Source organism: Grammomys surdaster, unplaced genomic scaffold (genome assembly GCF_004785775.1).
Source record: "Grammomys surdaster isolate TR1022 unplaced genomic scaffold, NIH_TR_1.0 169, whole genome shotgun sequence".
NCBI lineage: Eukaryota > Metazoa > Chordata > Mammalia > Rodentia > Muridae > Grammomys > Grammomys surdaster.
Window position 1 is genome coordinate 9,167,508 of NW_021604617.1, and position 19,303 is coordinate 9,186,810.

General features: G+C 48.4%; 2 protein-coding genes across 2 annotated transcripts in view; one reads left to right on the forward strand and one right to left on the reverse strand.

Annotated features, from left to right (window-relative positions):
* Window positions 1-54: 54 nt before the first annotated feature.
* Window positions 55-4,530, forward strand: Polr1c (RNA polymerase I and III subunit C). Its single transcript, XM_028766725.1, has 9 exons — window positions 55-170; window positions 264-335; window positions 2,318-2,425; window positions 2,675-2,807; window positions 3,268-3,387; window positions 3,465-3,617; window positions 3,738-3,887; window positions 4,009-4,125; window positions 4,217-4,530. The coding sequence occupies exons 1-9, from the start codon at window positions 102-104 to the stop codon at window positions 4,333-4,335; spliced, it is 1,041 nt and encodes a 346-aa protein (XP_028622558.1). The 5' UTR covers window positions 55-101; the 3' UTR covers window positions 4,336-4,530.
* Window positions 4,531-4,915: 385 nt separating this feature from the next.
* The window catches only part of Xpo5 (exportin 5), a 41,406-nt gene continuing 27,018 nt past the window's right edge, over window positions 4,916-19,303 (reverse strand). Inside the window, exons 21-32 of the mRNA XM_028766720.1 lie at window positions 13,433-13,533; window positions 12,659-12,755; window positions 12,126-12,262; window positions 11,118-11,215; window positions 9,877-9,923; window positions 9,325-9,422; window positions 8,695-8,757; window positions 8,035-8,117; window positions 7,593-7,700; window positions 6,945-7,082; window positions 6,597-6,761; window positions 4,916-6,381 (exon numbers count right to left, since the gene is read on the reverse strand). Coding sequence (XP_028622553.1) covers window positions 6,244-6,381; window positions 6,597-6,761; window positions 6,945-7,082; window positions 7,593-7,700; window positions 8,035-8,117; window positions 8,695-8,757; window positions 9,325-9,422; window positions 9,877-9,923; window positions 11,118-11,215; window positions 12,126-12,262; window positions 12,659-12,755; window positions 13,433-13,533 — 1,273 coding nt within the window. The 3' untranslated portion in view covers window positions 4,916-6,243. The remainder of the gene's footprint in view (window positions 6,382-6,596; window positions 6,762-6,944; window positions 7,083-7,592; window positions 7,701-8,034; window positions 8,118-8,694; window positions 8,758-9,324; window positions 9,423-9,876; window positions 9,924-11,117; window positions 11,216-12,125; window positions 12,263-12,658; window positions 12,756-13,432; window positions 13,534-19,303) is intronic.

The following is a 19,303-nucleotide window of genomic DNA, read 5'->3' on the forward strand; positions in this document are numbered from 1 at the left end:
GCCCGAGCGTTGCTGGGGAGACGGGGGCGGGACGCTCGCACGCACGCACGCACGCACGCACGCGCCGACTCGGAGCCTCCGCGCACGGCGAAAGGTGGAAGATGGCGGCGGCCCAGGCGGTGGAGGAAATGCGGACTCGCGTGGTTCTAGGGGAGTTTGGGGTTCGCAATGTAAGAGATTGGGGCGCAGGAGGGATGGGGACGGCACGGGGGAGGGGAGGCCCGGCGTGGGCCTTGGCCTCACTGCCTTTCCGTTGGCTCTAGGTCCACACCACTGACTTTCCCGGTAACTACTCCGGTTATGATGATGCCTGGGACCAGGACCGCTTCGAGAAGGTGGGTCGGGCCGGAGGGGGCCAGACCTCACCGGTTAGGTTAGGGGGGGTCGCTGTTTTCGTGACACACGCATGTGCTAGGCGCTCCGTAGACGGGCCGCCAGACTCGGTTCCCGTTCGTGGAACACGTTCATGCGGTGGGATGGTGGACCACATAAACCGGCTGTTCCAGTATAATGAAACAGCGGTGAAGAAGGCCGGGGTAAGGGATCATTGATGCACTTAATCCAGCCAATTGAAGGGACGTGGTTAAAAAGGTCAGTGAAGGGAGTGACATTTGAATTAAGCTTTGAACTGTGTGAATAGAAGTTGAGCAGCGAAGGCCTAATTGGAGCTTCGTTATAAACGTTTGTATAAGGCTTGCTCAGAGCCAGCCCCAGCGGGTCACCATTGTCAGGATGTAAGTCCACCGGCATGACTAATTGATAAGATTGAGATGCATTTTAGACTCTGCAGGTGAGAGGTTTTATTTTTATTTTGCCTTCTTGAAACACGGCTTCTGTTTAGCCCTGGAACTCCCTCTGTAGACCAGGCTGGACTTGAACTGAGATCGATCCACCTGCCTCTGCCTCCCCTGCACTGGGATTAGAGGCATGAGCCATCAAGCCCAGCTTAGAATTTTTCATTAGACTGATAAAATTTTGCAGTCTTGCTAGCTGGGAGGGAATGAATTCTGGCAGATGTGCCAGCTAGTGTCTGGAGGCTGAAAAGGGCACAGATGGACGCCAGAGGATGGTAATGGAGTAAAGGGTCGGTAACTAGCTGATTCGGACCATTGCTTTGGTGAGGGCAGTGTGTGTGAGAAAGGACTTTGTGCTTCAAGGAACCTAAAACTTGGTATGCATGTTTGCCTGCTCGTGTATTTGTGCCCCACCAGGCGTTAGTAATCTGAGCAGTGTGAGGAGGTTGTTAGGTCCCACTGGGTGCTGGGAAACAAACCAAGCACTGGGTGCTCTTCTGCCGAGCCGCATTTATTGCTGGCTGTGTCATTTGCTAAGCAGGAGAACAAGAATGATGATACACTCAAACGCCTGTTTGTGAAGCCTGCAGGTTGAGTGGATGACCGTCTGAAGTGAGGCCAAGGAGCTGCTATGTGCTTCCTTGAGCCAGGAGTGTGATGGAGATTACCCAGGGGACTAGAATCTGGGCGAATTTAGAAGGAATATCAGATAAGGGAATTGGTGTTCACCGGGCCGTGGTGGCACACGCCTTTAATCCCAGCACTTGGGAGGCACAGGCAGGCGGATTTCTGAGTTCGAGGCCAGGCTGGTCTACAGAGTGAGTTCCAGGACAGCCAGGGCTACACAGAGAAACCCTGTCAAAAAAAAAAAAAAAAAAAAAAAAAAAATGGTGTTCAGAAACCAAGAGAATATAGTTGGGAAAAGTAGGTATTATAAAATAAAGGCGGGGGCTGGAGAGATGGCTCAGCAGTTAAGAGCACTGACTGCTCTTCCAGAGGTCCTGAGTTCAATTCCCAGTAAGCACACGGTGGCTCACAACCATCTGTAATGGGATCTGATGCCCTCTTCTGGTGTGTCTGAAGACAGCGACAGTGTATTCACATATATAAAATTAAAAAAAAAAAGACAACAGAAGTGCAAGTATCAAACAGTCTAAATGGTATGGGAAATTCTACTTTTTGTACAGTAGCTTCTCCGCGGTCTGGGGAAGATCTGGGAAGCCAGGCATAGTGGCACACTTTAATCCAGTACTCAGGAGGCAGAAGTAGGTGAATCTTTGAGTTTGAGACCACCCTGGTCTACAGAGTGAGTTCCAGGACACAGAGAAACTCTGTCTCAAAAGATGTAAAAAACAAACAGTGCCCCCTGCCCCAAGAACAGGACTGGAGACAAAATGTCTCCTAATCATCTTGGCTTTCGGATGAGGGGTAGAAGAAATACATTGAGGGATAGTGCCAGGGTGGAAGCGAGGCATGTATCACTCAAGAGAAACAACCCGTCGGGTTTTGTCCCATCCCTCTAGAATTTCCGTGTGGATGTGGTGAATATGGATGAAAACACACTGGAGTTCGACATGGTGGGGATTGATGCTGCCATTGCTAATGCCTTCCGGAGAATTTTGTTAGCTGAGGTATTAGAAGACACGGGCTGGAGTGTGGAAATTGTATCACCCCATTTGTAGGCATGTTTCCCAAAGCCATCCTTCCCGGGCAGGTGGGGGTGGTTCACACCTATAATATAAACACTTCCAAGTGCAGTCTGGGTTACATAATAAACCTTGTATCAAAAGTTGAAGGGCAAAGTTAAAAAGAACTGCCCCTCTTATTTTCCAGGTAGGGATGGGTGGAGGTCAGTTGGATGATTTTGCTTCCTTGGGCAGGTACCAACCATGGCTGTGGAGAAGGTTCTGGTGTATAACAACACGTCCATTGTCCAGGATGAGATCCTTGCTCACCGCCTGGGCCTCATCCCCATCTTTGCTGATCCTCGTCTCTTTGAATATCGGAACCAAGGTGAGGCCGAGCGGCTGAGATGGTCAGTGAAGCAGAACTGCTCTAGAATGTCTCATGGGTTCGGTTCCCAGGCCTACTACTGGAAACTTTGTCGGGTCTCTTGTACAGGGCCTTCCCCTGGGAGGACAGCTGTCTCCACCTTTGTGTGTCACTATGTACAACCTCTTAGCACAGTGCCAGTAGCACTCAGGCTCTTTCCATCTTTACTTTCTAGGGATTGAACTCAGGTCTTCAGGTTTGAACAAACACACATCCTCACTCTGTTAGCCTTCCTGTTAGCCCGTTAGTAGAGCTAGTAGGGCCAGGCGTGGTGGTATACAACTTCACTTCTAGCACTGGGGGAAGCAGGCAGATGTCTCGTTCAAAGCCAGCCTGGTCTGCATAGCAAATTCCAGGACAGCCAGGGCTTGTGAAACCCTGTCTCAAAAGCAGATCAACCTTGCCTTCTTCACTTGTACAGGAGAGGAGGAAGGAACAGAGATAGATACGCTGCAGTTTCGGCTGCAGGTCAGATGTACCAGGAATCCCAATGCTGCTAAGGATTCCTCGGACCCCAATGAACTCTATGTGAACCACAAAGGTGAGCTGAGACAAGAGGACCCACAGGCCGAAGGGTCACATTGTTGGATCTGGGATTTCTGACCTATTTCCCTCCAGTGTATACTAGGCATATGACATGGGTCCCCTTGGGAAACCAGGCAGATGTCTTCCCGGAGGGTGCAATCCGCCCAGTGCACGATGACATCCTCATTGCTCAGCTCCGGCCTGGCCAGGAAATTGACTTGATTATGCACTGCGTCAAGGGCATTGGTGAGAACCTAGTGAGTCTGCCCTGGGGGTGGGGCAAGTCTGTCTGTCATAGTGCAGTAGAGCCAGCTCAACAGGGCTGTTAGCAGCAGTCAGAAGTTCAATGCACTTGTGTTATCCCAGGCAAAGACCATGCCAAGTTCTCACCAGTGGCCACAGCCAGCTACAGGCTCCTGCCAGACATCACCCTGCTTGAACCTGTGGAAGGAGAAGCCGCCGAGGAGCTGAGCCAGTGCTTCTCACCCGGGGTGATTGAGGTGGAGGAAGTACAAGGTGAGGTTTTGGTGCACTGTATGATGATTAAGACCTAAGGGTGTTTTGTTGAAGGTAGCAGACAAGGAAAGCTCCTTTCTTTACAGGCAAGGTGTGAAAGGTGTGATACTCTTTTCCTTAGGTAAAAAAGTGGCCAGGGTTGCCAATGCACGGCTGGATACCTTCAGCAGGGAAATCTTCCGGCATGAGAAGCTCAAGAAGGCTGTGCGGCTTGCCCGAGTGCGGGACCATTACATCTGTGAGTGGTGGTGGTCCTCGGGATAGGATGCAGAACTAGCCTGCATCACAGGTAAGTCCTGCTGGGACTCACTGTCTCCTTTGCTCTCTAGTTTCTGTGGAGTCAACTGGAGTCTTGCCACCAGATGTGTTGGTGAGTGAAGCCATCAAGATACTGATGGGGAAGTGCCGGCGATTCTTGGATGAACTGGATGCAGTCGAGATGGACTGAAGCTCCCTCTCACTGCACTTCTGGGAGGGCCTGGCTGCTCTTGGGTTGTGACCTTTTCCCAACTGCACCACTGTGCCCAGTGTTACTAGAGGTCCCGTTCCAGTCTCATGTCCAGTCAATACATTTTATTAAATGTGCCACACACTAAGATGCCTTTGTAAGGCCTTTGTTGTAAATAAATTGATCTCAGCATAAGTTTTCTTTCAGACTCACATTTGTCTAATAATGAGCCTTGCCTCACAGCAGGTTGGCATTAACAAGGACCAAGGGTTTGTGAAAGCTGTCTGGAAGAGGCTGACTGACAGCACCTCTGCCTGAGGGGAGACACAGGAAGCTATAGCTAGTGTGCATTGTCACCCACCTATCTCCTGGACTTCCAATGAAGAGGGCTGTCATTACTTTCAGCCATGTTGGCCCTGTCAGCTCCAGAGAAGACAGCTGTAAGTGTGCCAGGTTTTGGTGGTCAGGGACTAAGATTGCTTAAAAGCATGTGTGGCTCATGTGTGACAGGTCCTTCTGTTTAGCACCCCTGGTGGGATGCCTGGAGGGGTCACTGGTTTAAAAAAGGAAAAGCGGGCCCTTCTGTATGAAACAGATCTTTACTGACATGCAGATGTACTTTAGACTTAGCATTTCTACAAAAGTTTCTATAAACAATAGAAAATTTCTAGCACGAAGTCATAGGATGTTAAAAATATTACAACATAATAAATACAACTACATCCTCCATAGCCCTAAGCAGACAGGAGTGGGCAGCTATCAAGTGTGGAGGGAAACACTGAGATCACCTTACCATCTGTAGACCCCGAGCACCACACAGGAGGACGGTCTTGTGCAGCTGCAGACAGTGACCTTGAGTCTAGTTGCTATTTCCCAGCTCTGACTTTCCAACTTCACCACGTATGACTGTGTCCCACACCAGGTCAAAGTTGGGGCTGGGTGGTCAGTGGGCCTGTCAGCAGACACATGTCACACCTGCCTGTCATAATAAGCAGGGCTAGGTCTCACACTCATCTTGCTTTGTTTGCTTTGTGCCCTTTCCAGGGACCTTAAGGACTCAAAAGTGTTGGCTATGACTGGAACACTTTTTAAAATCTTTTAGAAATGACCCTTGAGTCTTCAGAAGTTTAAAAGACCACTGAGATTTTCAAAGGCACCTGGACTCAGCTAGTCCCAGGAGGGACAGTGGCTCTGCTAGCTTGTCAGAAGCCTACTTGGTCTGGATTACTTTTGTATGGTTGGTGTCATGGTACACTGAGGGTCAACCACAGAAGGGCACGATGTCCACTTTAAGGAACACAGCGTTAGACTGAAATTTGCTTAGCTCTTGTCCCCTGGACAGTGAGCTCAGACTTTAGCAATGAGCCTATACCACGGGTCCCATCAAGTGGCCAGATTCTTGCTTTAGGTTAAGAGGAGAAAACTGGCCGTACATGGGTCAGCATGTAGCACCTAGGCCAGACATGCCCATGGGAGTGGAGAAGGCTCCCTGTTAGCCCAGCAGCAAGGGGCTCAAGTGGGACCCTTGTAGTCCAAAAGAAAGAGTCCTTGCTCACACATGGTCAGTGGGGTTGGGCACAGCACCCCAGTCCTTCCTGTCTGCACTGGTGCAGCTGCTTGGGAAAAGGCCATTGTGCTCTAGCTTTTCTTGGAAAAGCCCAAACTGCAGTTGACTGCCAACTCTCGGGCCACCTCTTTGGAATGGTGTAGGTCCCAGCGCCTTTACTTTAGTGGGATGACTCAGGCCTCGGGAAGGACCCACTCTCCTCCAGCGTGACCTGGGCCTGAGCTCCTCCAGGCTGACTCGGTGGAAAGTGAGGTGGCAGTGTGAGGAGGGCCTAGACATTAGCTACATGGGGGGAGAAGAGATGACAACCGAGGCCGGAGAAGGATGCTCAAAAGCTTGATTCAGGGTTCAAAGATGGTGGCCAGTCCACCCTCCTCACTGTCCAGCACTTCTGTCTCCAGCATGGGTTTGGGTTTTTTGAAAAGCCAGGGAAGGTTCTTAATGTGAACTTCTTTTCGGAACTGTTCTCCCAAGGGTTTCTGTAGCAAACAAACAAACAAAAAAAATGCTGAGTCTTAGGCTGTGAGAGAAAACACAAACACACACACACACACACACACACAGAGTTAGAGGACACCCCCGCCCCTGACACACACATACACACAACAGTCAGTGACTAGTTGGTTTTGAGTTTACCCACGACAGTCATAGACGACAACTGTCTGGACTGAGCCCTAACGGATGCGTGGCTTACCCCAATGCAGCCAGCAATGAGGCGTTTGAAGTGGTCCTTCCGTCGTTTATCAGCTGCTTTTTGAAGGGAAGGGTTTAAAAGCTTGCAGTCAAATTGGTCCAGAGACTCCTTGTTTATTTCAGGGATCTGCTCCATGACTGCTCTTATCTCTAGGTACCTGGGGCGCTGGTTAAATGGGGATAAACTCACTGGATATAGATTTGGCTTGTCACCTTCCCCATTCCATGCCACACCCCCCTCTTAGGGGCAGCACAAGCAGTGTGGCAGATGCCACAGCTCCAGATCGTGGGAGAAGGTGAGGTGAAGCGGCTCAGCTGCCAACCCTCCTGCCTGCCGCGCTGCACTTACCAGGGCCTCGTATATCTGGAAGGCCAGGTGGACCAGGGAAGCCATGCACCCATCGTGCTGCCCGTGCATCTGCAGCCCTTTCAGCACGCTGGTGAAAAGCCACGTGACAGCGTCTGCGAGCAGGGTCCCAGACATCACCTACGAAGACAGCTGTGCTCAGGAGCCGAGGGAACCTCGGAAAGGCCCACCCCCCCAGTCTTCCCACTGACTCACTCTACTGACTTCAACCTTCCGAGAGGAAAGGAGAGGTCTGGTAATGATCTGAATGAGTCTCCAGAGCCCTGCCATGTTCTTACCCTCAGTCTCTTGCTCTTCTGAAGGCTCAGCAGGAGCAGGCCTTTAATGGTTATACCCGCCCCTGGTTCTGACTGTGCTCTCTGCCATGCTTTACCCACCATGGAATAAAACCATGAGACCCTTCCTTCAGCTAGTCTCTGTTAAGAAGATAGAGGCAGGCTGGCAAGGTCAAGGCCTGCCTGAGGATGGAGTGGTGATCTCAGGGCTAGCTTGGGAACCTAGTCAGATCCTTCCCTCAAAATAGAAAGGGTGATGGGACCTGGGGCTGTAGCTCTGTGGTAAAGTGCTTGCCTAGCGTGCTTGTAGCCTGAGGTCAATCCTCCAGCCCCCAGAAGTAAGTGAGTAGCACACCTGTTTGAGCAGAGGCCAGCAGAGCTGTGTGGTCGCCCTCTGGCAAGACAGAGTGTCCTTCCAGGTCAGAGAGCTAAATGCTGTGATTAACAGTGCTGTGCAGACATCCTGAGGAGGAGAGAAGAAAGACATCAATGGGGAATACATATGTCACCTCTGATTGCATTATACACCAATTCAGGTCTTTAGTCCCAGCGGCCAGCCTGGGCTATGCAAGGAGTTCTAGGCCAGACAGGGCGAGACTTTGTTTCTTTTGTTTCTTTGAAGAAAAAGGGACGGGGGAAGGTGGAGGTGGGAGAAGAACCAGCTGTATGTGGGACAGACAAAAGCTCAGGTCTACAGAGGCCAAATACCAAGAGTCCGCAGCAATGTACTTGTGCATTTACTGAGCCGTCTTCCAGAGAAAGGAAAGCAGAAGCGGGGTGAGCAGAGTGGTACCCACCTCATGCTTCATCAGGCATTTGCCCAGCTCTGTGAGCTCCACCACAGACGGAGGGGCCACTTCGGCGGCCATCATCTCTTCATCTGTAACCAATGAGAAAGAACATCAGGCACTATCCTTTCTCAGCAGAGAGGAATGCCTGAACTGAAGGTCCGAGCTAGCTGGTGTTGAGCAGTGCTACACAACCCTCTACCCACCCAGGCTGTAGAGGCTTAGGTGTGACACACCCAGATATAGGCATGAACGACGACCGCCCGGAGCACTACAGGAGCCTCGGGGTGGTAAGAGCCTGAGGACTCTAGGGTATGTCACAAACAAGTGCTCATGCTACCAGGCATGGACCCCGTTACCAGAGAACAGGAGTGGTAGCACAGTCCCTTCCCTATGACAGCCTACAGCGGGGGGGGGGGGGACACACAGGAAAGGAATAGACAATGCAGGGGGCTGAACTAAAAGCAACCCAGGAAGAGATCACAGGTGCTTGGGAACGTGGTGGTTGGCAGCCTGGACATAAAGTCCTCTTGGAGGAGATACCATCTGAGGAGACTGGATGAGCAAGGAGAGGTCGTGTCATAGCAGAAGGAAAGGAAGCGGCAAGCGGAGCAGCACAGGGCTATATAGGTCTGGCTTTCTCCACGGGCCGAGCCACGGCTCACTCACCATCTCCGTCCACAGCGGGAGCAGCAGTGTGGTCGGCAGTCTTCTTGGACACACAACAAGCCACTAGGAGAGAGCACAGTCACTACACTAGGAGAAGGTCCGAGCTACCCACCGGACAACAGCTGCCTCTCACCAACTGATCTCAGGCCACTGCTGGCCAGATGAAGGCTGGTGGGTAGATGCTGTCCACAGAATAAAAATCAGCTTCAGCAATAGAAGGACCCCAACCACACTGTGGGTCTCTCCTCCAGTCAGTTAGCTGGGGGACATTACAGACTCCTCTGAGAATAAGTGACCAGGGGAGGACACTGACATGCCCATCTACTTTGGACTGACAGGAATGACTAGCATGGGATCTGTCAACATTTCTAAACATAGCAATTCATGTCCATGTCCAAAAATTAAACTTTATCCTGTCTTTATCAAGCAAGAAAGTTGTTGCCAGCATTCATTCAAACTCTCATTCTGGACCCCTTCCTTATTTGGTACACTTCTGTTCAGTTCAGAGACTGACTGACTTGGACTGTAAACATTGGTCTGGGTCGTGCCTTGTTATCCTGAACCTCTGCTTTTGGCCTAGCCTTCGGGGTGGCAGTGTGCGTAGCTTCCCTGGTCCCACAGGTCACTTACTGATTAGGTCCATGACTTCTCGGGTTAACATCCTCACCAGTTGTTCCTCCAGCATTTCCTGAGACTCGGGGTTGTCCTCTGCAATCTCGTCTTCTCCACTGAAGAATGGAGAACCAGGGAACACACTCCGTGGGAGAGCAAAAGCATTGAGGACAAGGAGGGTGGTGACCCACACCAGACCCCCCTCCCCGCCCAAGGCCATTTCTATGCTGTCTCTCCCTAGGTATGTGTTCTGAAAATGTTATCAGGGATCAACAGAAGTCCACTGAAGGACATTGTGTCTTGTGACTCTGCTTGGTTGGGATAATAGAGGGCTCAGGATCAAAATCCAGAATAGGTAAGGGGAAGGTCCCCACAGAAAGGCTGAATTTCAATATCAGGTCACTCACTGGTAACAGCCTGGCCAGACAAATTGCCTCCTATCCAAGCTGGGAATGGTTATACACCACTGCTATTTTAGCCCTAGGAGAGTCAGAACCCTGCCTGCCCCCTCTTCCTTTCCCCACCCGAAGCTGGCTGCTGGCTCGCCCACCAAGGAAGGGCATTCCTTACCACAGGACGCTCCTCTGGTTGATGACATGCCACTTCTGAGAAAGCCTCTGGAGAGACAAGACAAGTACTAGAATGGTGAGAGGCTGCAGGATGTGACGTTAAGGCCTACTACTAATTTCTTTCTTCTTACCCTGTAGCCTAGGCTGTCCAAGAACTCACTATAAATCTCAGGCTTGCCTAAACTGGTGAGTGATCCTCCTGTTTCAGCTTCCTTAGTGCTGGGATTATGGGTGTAAGCGCCTACACATAACTATTAAGGTGTGCTTTAGGACAAACTAATTACCCAGAAAGAAACTTCTTATGTCAACCTAGAGACATTTTCTGAACTGTATACTAAATTGTACCAAGGCCCAAATATGAAAAATGGATGTAAAATAGGAACTTTAATTCTGGCACTAACTTTTGATTTGGCCAAAACAGAAAAAAAGAGTTGAGTTGTTGGACAGATAACAACTTTCTATGCTCAGAAGTGTTGAAGAAGTCATACTTGGTCATTTATTGCCAATCGAAGGGAGTCAGGGATGTGTCAGTCACCTTCCTGTGCCGTCTCCCTAGACTCGGCAGACCAAACATAGTGAAAGAGATCAGGTTTCTGTAACCTTACTCTGCTGATTGACAAGGGAAGCATGTCAGCCATCTCTGCTAAAACAGGTTAACACTACCAAGAAGTTCTGGGTCTCTCTGGAAACATCTGTTCTCTGTCCACTGCTTCATCCCAGGGTATCTGTCCCTTCATCATCTCTCCTCACAGGAAGTCAGCACCCATGGCAGCAAAGCTTCTTTGTTCTTTGGGGGCTGCTCAATGCACAGCAACAATCATCTGTCGGGGTGACGCCTCACAGCTAGTACATCAGGGCTGGGAAAGACTTTCAGGAGCATCTTAGCAGAAGACTCCAACGCAGTTCTGCACCTTTGTGTGTGCACTTGGTGTGTGTGGGTGTTTTGCGTGGAGCATGTGCACGTGTGTGTTGAGGCTGAAGACGGACATCATGTGTCTTCCTCTATCAGTGTTCACCATCTTTTTTGACTCTCCCTGGACTTGGAGCTTATCAGTTAGCATAGTCTGTCAGGCAAAAGTGCTCCAGGGCTGAGGTTACAGGTGTGTGGCACCACAGCTGGATTTCATGTGTCTTCTAAACTCACGTCATCTATGCTAGTGGGTGCTATACAGACTGAGCCATCTCCTCAGCCTGGACCATGTGTTTAAGTGGACCATGTGCCCCCTTCCCTGTCCCACTTACCATGTGGAGGTAGGTGAAGAGAGGTCCAAGGATGGGAGATATCAGGGTTTCATAGTGTTCTGGGGGACAGAAGAGTACGAGGGGCTTCACGAAGACACGTGCTACCATGGGTTAAGGAGTTTTAGTACATGACCAGATTGTTCTCTCTCTAGCCAACAGGCTGCACTACAGGACTTTCAAGATGCCAAGAATGTCCTATGTTAATAGAAAAACCCTCTCATGCTTGTCCTAGAATCCTAAGCTGCACAAATACTCAATTCTTTTGTGTTTCAGCTCAACTGTCTTTTCTGTTTAGCTGTACACTACAGGCCTGGGTGGCTGCAGAGTAGAAGAATTAAAGACAAAGGCTCTGAAAGATGGAGTCTTGAATCTTTTCAAAAGACAGCACAGAGCTGGCTGCCGCAGCCTTCATCTGTATCTCCAGCTACCCAGGAGGCAGAGGAAGATAGTCACTTGAGCCCAAGGTTTCCAGGCCAGTCTGGAGAACAGTGAGATTGTTACTCAAAAACAAAAAAGAAACCCAGGCATGGTAGCACCCAACATTTAGCAGGCAGAGGCCACAGAAAGATCCTGTCTCAAAACCCCAAAATAAATACAAAACTCAGCTGGTGGTGCATGCCCAGAATCCAGCACTTAGGGAGTTAAGGCAGGAGGGTAGCATGTGTAGGGATAGCCTAGACTAGATATATAAAGTCCCTGGTAAAATCAAACCAACCAAAAAGAAGCACTAAACAAACTATAGAAAAGGAAATAAACCTTTTTATATTTCTAAGAAGTAGGAAGACAATCATAACATTTCCAGACAGAACTTCTGAGGGTTTGTAAGATACCCCACCCCCACCGGAGCTACCTTCCCATTTTCCCTATCTTACTCATTCTGATGGAGAGGGAGCGTGCTGCACGGCTGTCCGCAGCCCCACTGGCTCCTTGCAGTAAGGTCTCCCTCCCTCTCATGACTGCCGCTAGTTTTCTGGCCTTATGGGTTATTCAGGGCCATTTCAAGGATATGAAGCATAGATCTGAGCCGGAAGTCAGGAATATTGTTCAAGTTAACAAAAGCTGAACCAAGGAGCTGGGTAGCAAGGTCCTCCACAGTGTAGAAATCTTGCTGCATGGAAGGGCCTGCTTTCCCTAGGATATGGTAACTGTAAGGCAAAGTCACTGGTGTGAATACTCAGTACAGCTGCAGTTCAGGGTGCTGTGCATGTGCACAGTGGCACGAAGCTCCGTGAGGGAGGGACTCCGGTCAGAGCAGACCCCATCCCACTTCTCTGCCTCTCGGGCCTCGTGGTTATGCATGAACCCTGACACAGCGGGCACACACTTAAAGTCACAGCCAGGTCTGAGGTGCACACGATAATCAAGGTGCAATGCAGGAAAGCCGGTTGTTCCCTTAGAATAAACACTACCACCGACTTCCCTTCTAATGCTTGCTCCATCTCACCGCTACACTAGAATTCCCGATCAAAGTCTCTGTGTTAGCATCCCTACAAAATGAGTGCTCTAGTGAGGGGGCGTGGAGCAGCAGTGCTGGGCCTTACCAGTTTTCGTAGAGGATGCTGAAGAACCGCTGCATCCTTTCCAAGATGGTTTTGTAGACCGGGTGGTCGTTGAATTCCAAGAGCGGCTGAGGTAATCCTACAACAAAAAACGGGTTGGAACATGCTTCTCTCAGAGAGTCAACACTCAGGAACAGGCATGTATGTGTATGCCGGGAACATGTGTACTGTATTACAAAGCACGTGGCCATATATTCTAGTCGGTAGAGTACTAAAACCATTGTGAAGTTGTTAGTCCTTTCTCCTCTTCCTGCAACTGGGTATGAGACCCAGGGCCAGGTACATGCTAGTTAAGCTATATCCAACCCAGTATCTCCTCTGCATCGGACACAGTTAGCTTCCACTAGTCCTTCGAGAAGGAAGTTCCCAGACAAACAAGTTAGGCCCTAAAACTGACACTCTCCCAAGGGCCTGCCTCTCTCCTTCACAGCGGATTCCACACTTAAGACTATTTTGTCATTTCTGTCTTTATCAAAGGTAAAAGTGAGTGATTCTATCTGGGAAAAAATTAAGAGACAGAGTTCCCCCATCCCTCACTATTTGCACACTAAACTAAAGCAAATATTACTAGGGGACGGCTGCTGTGAAGACTCAGAAGTTAAAATGAAGGAGACAGACAGATGCCTGAGCTCTTACAGTGCCCAAGGAGCTCCACAAACTCTCTTCCCGACACCTGGCCATGGTGATGCCTGGTCATGGTGACACCTGGTCATGGGAGGTTAGGATGAACCTGACAGGGAGGTAAAGCCTTCTTACCTAATATTGCCGTTTTTTCAGATTCAACTATATCCAGAGCCTTGGTGAAAGGCTCTGCCATTTTGGTTAGCATTTCTGGTGTATATAAAGTATTGTGAGTTCTGAAAGAAATAAGGATGTTATGTAAACATTTGGCTAGTCTTTCAAATAGATTCCCCCATCAACAATACTCCCAAGAGAGGCAACAAAAAGAAAGAAAATAAAAATTGAAGATTCCCCAGAGGAAGACACGGCCTTGAAGTATTAACGACTATGATCCTCATGGCCTAATAACACACATCAAATCCTGAGACTGAAGGACAGCCACACAGTGTGACTCTACAGTAAAATCCTTTTAGACTTGAGTTAATGCAGGACACTCCCAGTTTTCTGACTATTGGTGGTACATAACTGTCTTAAATTGGGTTTTACTGTTGTGAACAGAGACAAGGCAACTCTTATAAAGGAAAACATTTAATTGGGACTGGCTTACAGGTTCAGACTTTTACTCCATTATCATCATGGCAGGAAGCACTGCAGCATCCGGGCAGGCACGGCACTGTAGGAGCTAGAGTTCTACATCTTCATCCAAAGAAGCCAGGAGCCGACTTCCGCTTCTGTACTGGGCGGAGCTTCAAAGCCCACCCCCCAAAGTGACACACTTCCTCCAACAAGGCCACACCTCCTAACAGTACTACTCCCTATGGGCCAAACATTTTCAAATCACCACAGCAATGAAAGAAATGTCCAGGACACTATATGTGCCACAAGGAGGACATGGAGTAATATGACCCATCTTTCATTTTCTTGCCTCTATTTATGAAGCACAGACCTAGCAATTGTCACTACAGCTTCCAAGAGGAGATCCAAACATGTTCCCCATGAAAATGCCGAGTGTGACTAAGGGACAAGGACTAGGAAGAGGGCTGCCTGGCCCCTGCTCACACTAACTGCTTGACTGTACAGTCAACAGCCACCTCCACCCTTGCTTTTCTGGATACTGGGACCAAAACCAGGACCTTATGGACTGTAAGGAACTTTATTCTTAGATTTTAACTTTAAACCAGTCACTTATTTAGTTATGACGTGTGCATGTATACCACATGAGTTCGTGTGCTCCTGTAGAGCTGGAGGTAGCTGTGATCTGCTTTCTAATGGGATTCAGTGAACCACACTCCAGTCCTGAGGGCAGCAAGTACTTTTTAAGCTCTAAGCTTTCTGTTGACTTTAAAAAAAAAAAGAGGATAAGGTCTTCTTATTATGATTAGATTATTATGCTGGCCTGGGGCCTTGATCTCAGATTTTTCCCATTTGATCTCCTGGAATTAAAAATGTGAGTCACTTTAGATGACTCACTTTTTGAGATAAGATCTCATTAATTTGCCCAAGCTGGCCTTGAACTCACTCTACAGCCAATAGTGACCTTGAACTTTCCATTAAAAGCCCAAGGATCAATCGTGGATTCCTATTCTTCTTCTGAAAGGTAATTTTAGAACATTTGCAATACACAGAAAATGTCAGGCACTGACAGACACAGACAGACATGCACCACAGAATGGTGTGCTGGTCATCAGACCAACCATGAAAGACGCACATCACAGTGCGTGCAGCTACACTGATGTTGTACAGTTCAACACACACGCCGCACGACAGTCACAGACCACTCTAACTCACAACTATGTATGGCATGACAATGAGAACCAGTGATTGCTACTTCATATATTATTAGAGTTTAAAAGTCCTATCAGAGCCAGGCATGGCGGTACACACCTTTAATCCCAACCCTCAGGAGGTAGAGGCAGGAGGAACTCGCTAAGTTGGAGGCTAGCCTAGTCGTACATAGTGAAGGACAACCAGGGCTATGTACAGAAATCCTTTCTCAAAAAATAAGTTAAATAAAAACAATGCAGCAGAGTGCACTTCCTCCACAATCCAATAAGAGGATTTAAAAGAAGTTTCTAAACAGCCTGAGTCTCATGCCGGTCCCAGAGGTTTCACAATCATAGACAATGGTTCTTCCAGTAAGTCAGTGGCTGGGAGACCTTCTTCTTTAGAGACTGGGTCTATTCTGTAGTTCAGGCTGTCCTTGAACTTGTGTTAGTTCTCCTGTTCCACCCTCCCAAGTGTTAGGGACAGACCCACTCCTCCATCCCTGGCTCCTACAGAGCTATCAGCATATGGAGGTGGAGGATGGACGCCCAGGACACTGGCCCTGGGCAGCCTAAGCTAACATGAGTCTATGCCTTCATTTGGGGGTTGAGATGGGTAATGGATCCACTTTCAGAATAAAGATGTGAACAAAACATGTCAGAGGCTGGTGAGATGGTTCAGCAGTAAAGGTGCTTGCTACTAAGACTGGTTTGATCTGAGTTCAATTCCTAGGACCCAAAGGGTGGAAGAAGACCAACTTCTTACACGTTGTCCTCTGACTTCGATGACATGCCTGGTCTACAAAGTGAACAAATGTTAAAAAGCAACAACAAAGGCCTAAAGAGATGGCTCACCAGCTACGAGCACCTGCTGCTCGAGAAAGGACAAGATTTTGATTCTCAGCAGTCACTCTTTATAACCAGCTCCAGGGGATGGCATGTTCTCTGGCCTCTGTGGGTAGCCTACAAATGGCAGCAGGCTAGCCCAGAACTAGCTCTGGTCTTGAATTTCTTGTCCCCCTGTTCCATCTACCACAAGATGAGCTTAGTGTAAAACACCATACCTACAATGTGCTTGTTTTCTTTAAACTGAGCATAAACATTCACAACACTTTAAATTAGTCCAGCAGCATAGCAAGAACATGGTAGTAAGGTAAGGCCATTACTGAAGATGGCCGATGTATTTAGGATGGGCAGATGTGCAGTGTGCGAAGGACTCAACAGGGCACACTCATGTGTCCTTAAGCTGTCCTGCACACTGACTCCTCACCAACACACACAGCAGCTTCCAGTCCTGATGCTCCACTCACGGTGAGGACACACAGTACAACATTAGTTAAAACAAAACCAGAAAAACTCCACAAAAGACAGGGTTTCACTATGTATTTCTGGCTGATCCAGAACTCACTCTGTAGACCAGGCTGGCCTCAAACTCACAGAGATCCACCTGCCTCTGCCTCCTGGGTGCTAAGACTAAAGGGTGTGCGCCACTATGACTTGAAAACCATGACATTTAATCTGTGTGTGCAGTTCTCTCATTTCAGCACGTGGGTCTCGGCGACTGAACTTAGGGCACTGAGTGGCCAGTAACTGTTGGTCTGGATGGAAATTTCCCTTCTGAAAGGCTTGTAAACCCAGGAGCTCATGAGAAGGCCCATGAGGTATCTCTCCAGGCTTCTCTAACACTGAGCAGTTCCTGAAGGAAAGAACACTCTGGCAGAAACTGCTGTAGGTTGTTTGGGAAGCTCCAGAGATGCATGTTCTGCAGGCTCTTTGGTGACTAAGCTGTCCTTGAGACACGTGTGTTTACAACTAACCCTATAAACTCACCGGATCACCAAACAGACTTGCCACCACCTGTTGCTAGTGCCCTGTCTAGAGAACAGAGACAGCTAACCGTGTTTCTCCGGGAAAAGTAATCTGACACGGAGACAGGAAAATTCTAAGGTCAACTTGACTGCATAGCAAGGCTATCAAAAAAAAAAAAAACTTGGAGGTGCCCCATGGGCCTTCTCATGAGCTCCTGGGTTTACAAGCCTTTCAGAAGGGAAATTTCCATCCAGACCAACAGTTACTAGCCACCCAGTGCCCTAAGTTCAGTCACTGAGACCCACATGGTGAAATGAGAGAACTGCACACACAGAACTGTAAAAACAAGACTGCACCCTGCTCAATTTGTTTTGCTTTCTGAAACAAAATTCTCTCAGAAGTTGGGATGATGTTAATACTATAAAATAATATCTGATATAATTACTTGAATCAATTTAAACTTGACTCTGAGCAAATGAGTCATAATTTCTTTTGTTCTTTCTCTCTCTTTCTTTTAAAGACAAGGTCTTGGGGCTAGAGAGAGGACCTAGTTCCAATTCCTACCACCCACATGGCAGCCCACAACTGTCTGTGACTCCGGTTTCAGGGGATCTGACAACTTCACACAGACATACATGCAGTCAAGACACCAATGCACATGAAATAAAGTAAGTAAATCCAAGGTCTTCCTATGTAGCCTCAGCCGGCCTAGAACTTGTAGACCAGGCTGGCTGTGAACCCACAGATATCAGCCTGACTCTGCTCCCAAATACTAGTATTAAAGGCATGTAAAACATGCCACCCCCCTTTTTTCGAGACAATGTTTTATGCCCAAAAGTCTCCTACTTTAGCCTCAAGTGGTCTGATTATGTGTGCTGTAAGTGGCTTTGCAGTATACTGACCTGCTGTTTTTACTCATTAATTAAATGTGGTCATAAAAACAAACCAACCAAATAAACACCCTAAGCTGGGTATGGTGACAGTTGGGAGGTAGAAGGACCAAGAGTTCAAGGTCACCATGCTATAGATGAGCCAGGATAACAAAGAATACAACCTACTAGCCTAAAACATAATTAAAAACACAAAAGGGGCCTGGGGAGACGGCTCAGAAAGTAAAGTGCTTGCTATGCCAGCCCCTGCCCATGACAGGAATGCTGAGTGGGCAGAAATAGGCAGAGCCCAGGGGTACTCTGATTAGCCAGTCTCGCCAAACTTCCAGGTTTAGATTCAAGTCGGAGACTATGTCTCAAAGAATAAGGCAGAGAATTAACAACGGAGAAATAACCTGACATCATCTCTGGCTTCTGCATGCACTTGCAGGTAAGTGTACTCCCCATCCCACACCCTGCCCTGAACGCACATGCACAGGGCTGGCAGTACACTGCTTCAAAAGCAATAAAAAGAAAGAACCAAAAAAAATTTCCATCATTCCTGTCCAACCACATCTGAAAGCTGCTCTAGCCAGGAAAACTGAAAACACATAACTTACAACTCAGGAATTCTACCCTCCCACGTATAACCAACAAGGTTATGCAAATATCTTGCAAGTACATTTCCAAGATCGTGAGAGCAGCTTATTATTAAATTATGATATGTATATTATTAAAACTCTGTCCAAAAGCCGAGGGGCAGTAAGAGACAGCAAAGCCACACAGCAGAATACCACATAGACAGGAAGAGGAAACAGACCTCAGCTTCATATAACTTGGATGGCTCCCACACCATGATGTTAAGCAAAAGAGGTCAGAGACCAAGGACTACATGGTTTTTTAAATTTTCACTTATATAAAGTTTGAAAGTACACTTCTCATAACCACTAAGCCTAGACTGGCCAACTTTCATTTGTGCACGTTAGCTCACATGCTCTAGGACAATGCTTCTGACTCTTTAATGTGCACATGAAACTCCCAGGTAGCTTAACATTCAGAGTCTGGAGTGGGTCCCCAATTCTGCTCCTTAAGCAAGGGCTCCGGTAGCTGCTGCTGCCACAGGTCTCACAGTGAAGCCTGGCACAGACTGAGGCGAGAGATCCTGTTCTCTGGCTTGCTGAGCCAGTGGAAGTTTGGCCTACATGAGTTCAGTTATGAGTGAGAAATCCATAGACACTATCTGGAGAAACATTACTACAGAAACCAAAAGGTCCCACTCCCACCAAGCCATTCCCTTCCTAGTAAAAAATGGAGACAAAATAACCGTAAAAGACAGCATGAGCTATAAGGAGACACAAGCAGGATGTACCTCAACGGTACCCTGTGGCCATGGAAGCACAAGGCCCGCTTCAGTCCCCAGCAGCATCAAGTAACAGCAAAGCGACAACAAAAACACCACTGACTATATTTTTTAAAAAGCCAGGTGCTAGCCGGGCGGTGGTGGCACTCGCCTTTAATCCCAGCACTTGGGAGACAGAGGCAGGCGGATTTCTGAGTTCGAGGCC

Bases quoted from the DNA above. Each gene is read 5' to 3' on its own strand.
- Polr1c (XM_028766725.1), top strand. From the start codon at position 102: ATGGCGGCGGCCCAGGCGGTGGAGGAAATGCGGACTCGCGTGGTTCTA. The intron at 2,426-2,674 runs GTATTAGAAGAC...TTCCTTGGGCAG, and splicing joins GGAGAATTTTGTTAGCTGAG to GTACCAACCATGGCTGTGGA. The intron at 3,888-4,008 runs GTGAGGTTTTGG...TCTTTTCCTTAG, and splicing joins TGAGGTGGAGGAAGTACAAG to GTAAAAAAGTGGCCAGGGTT.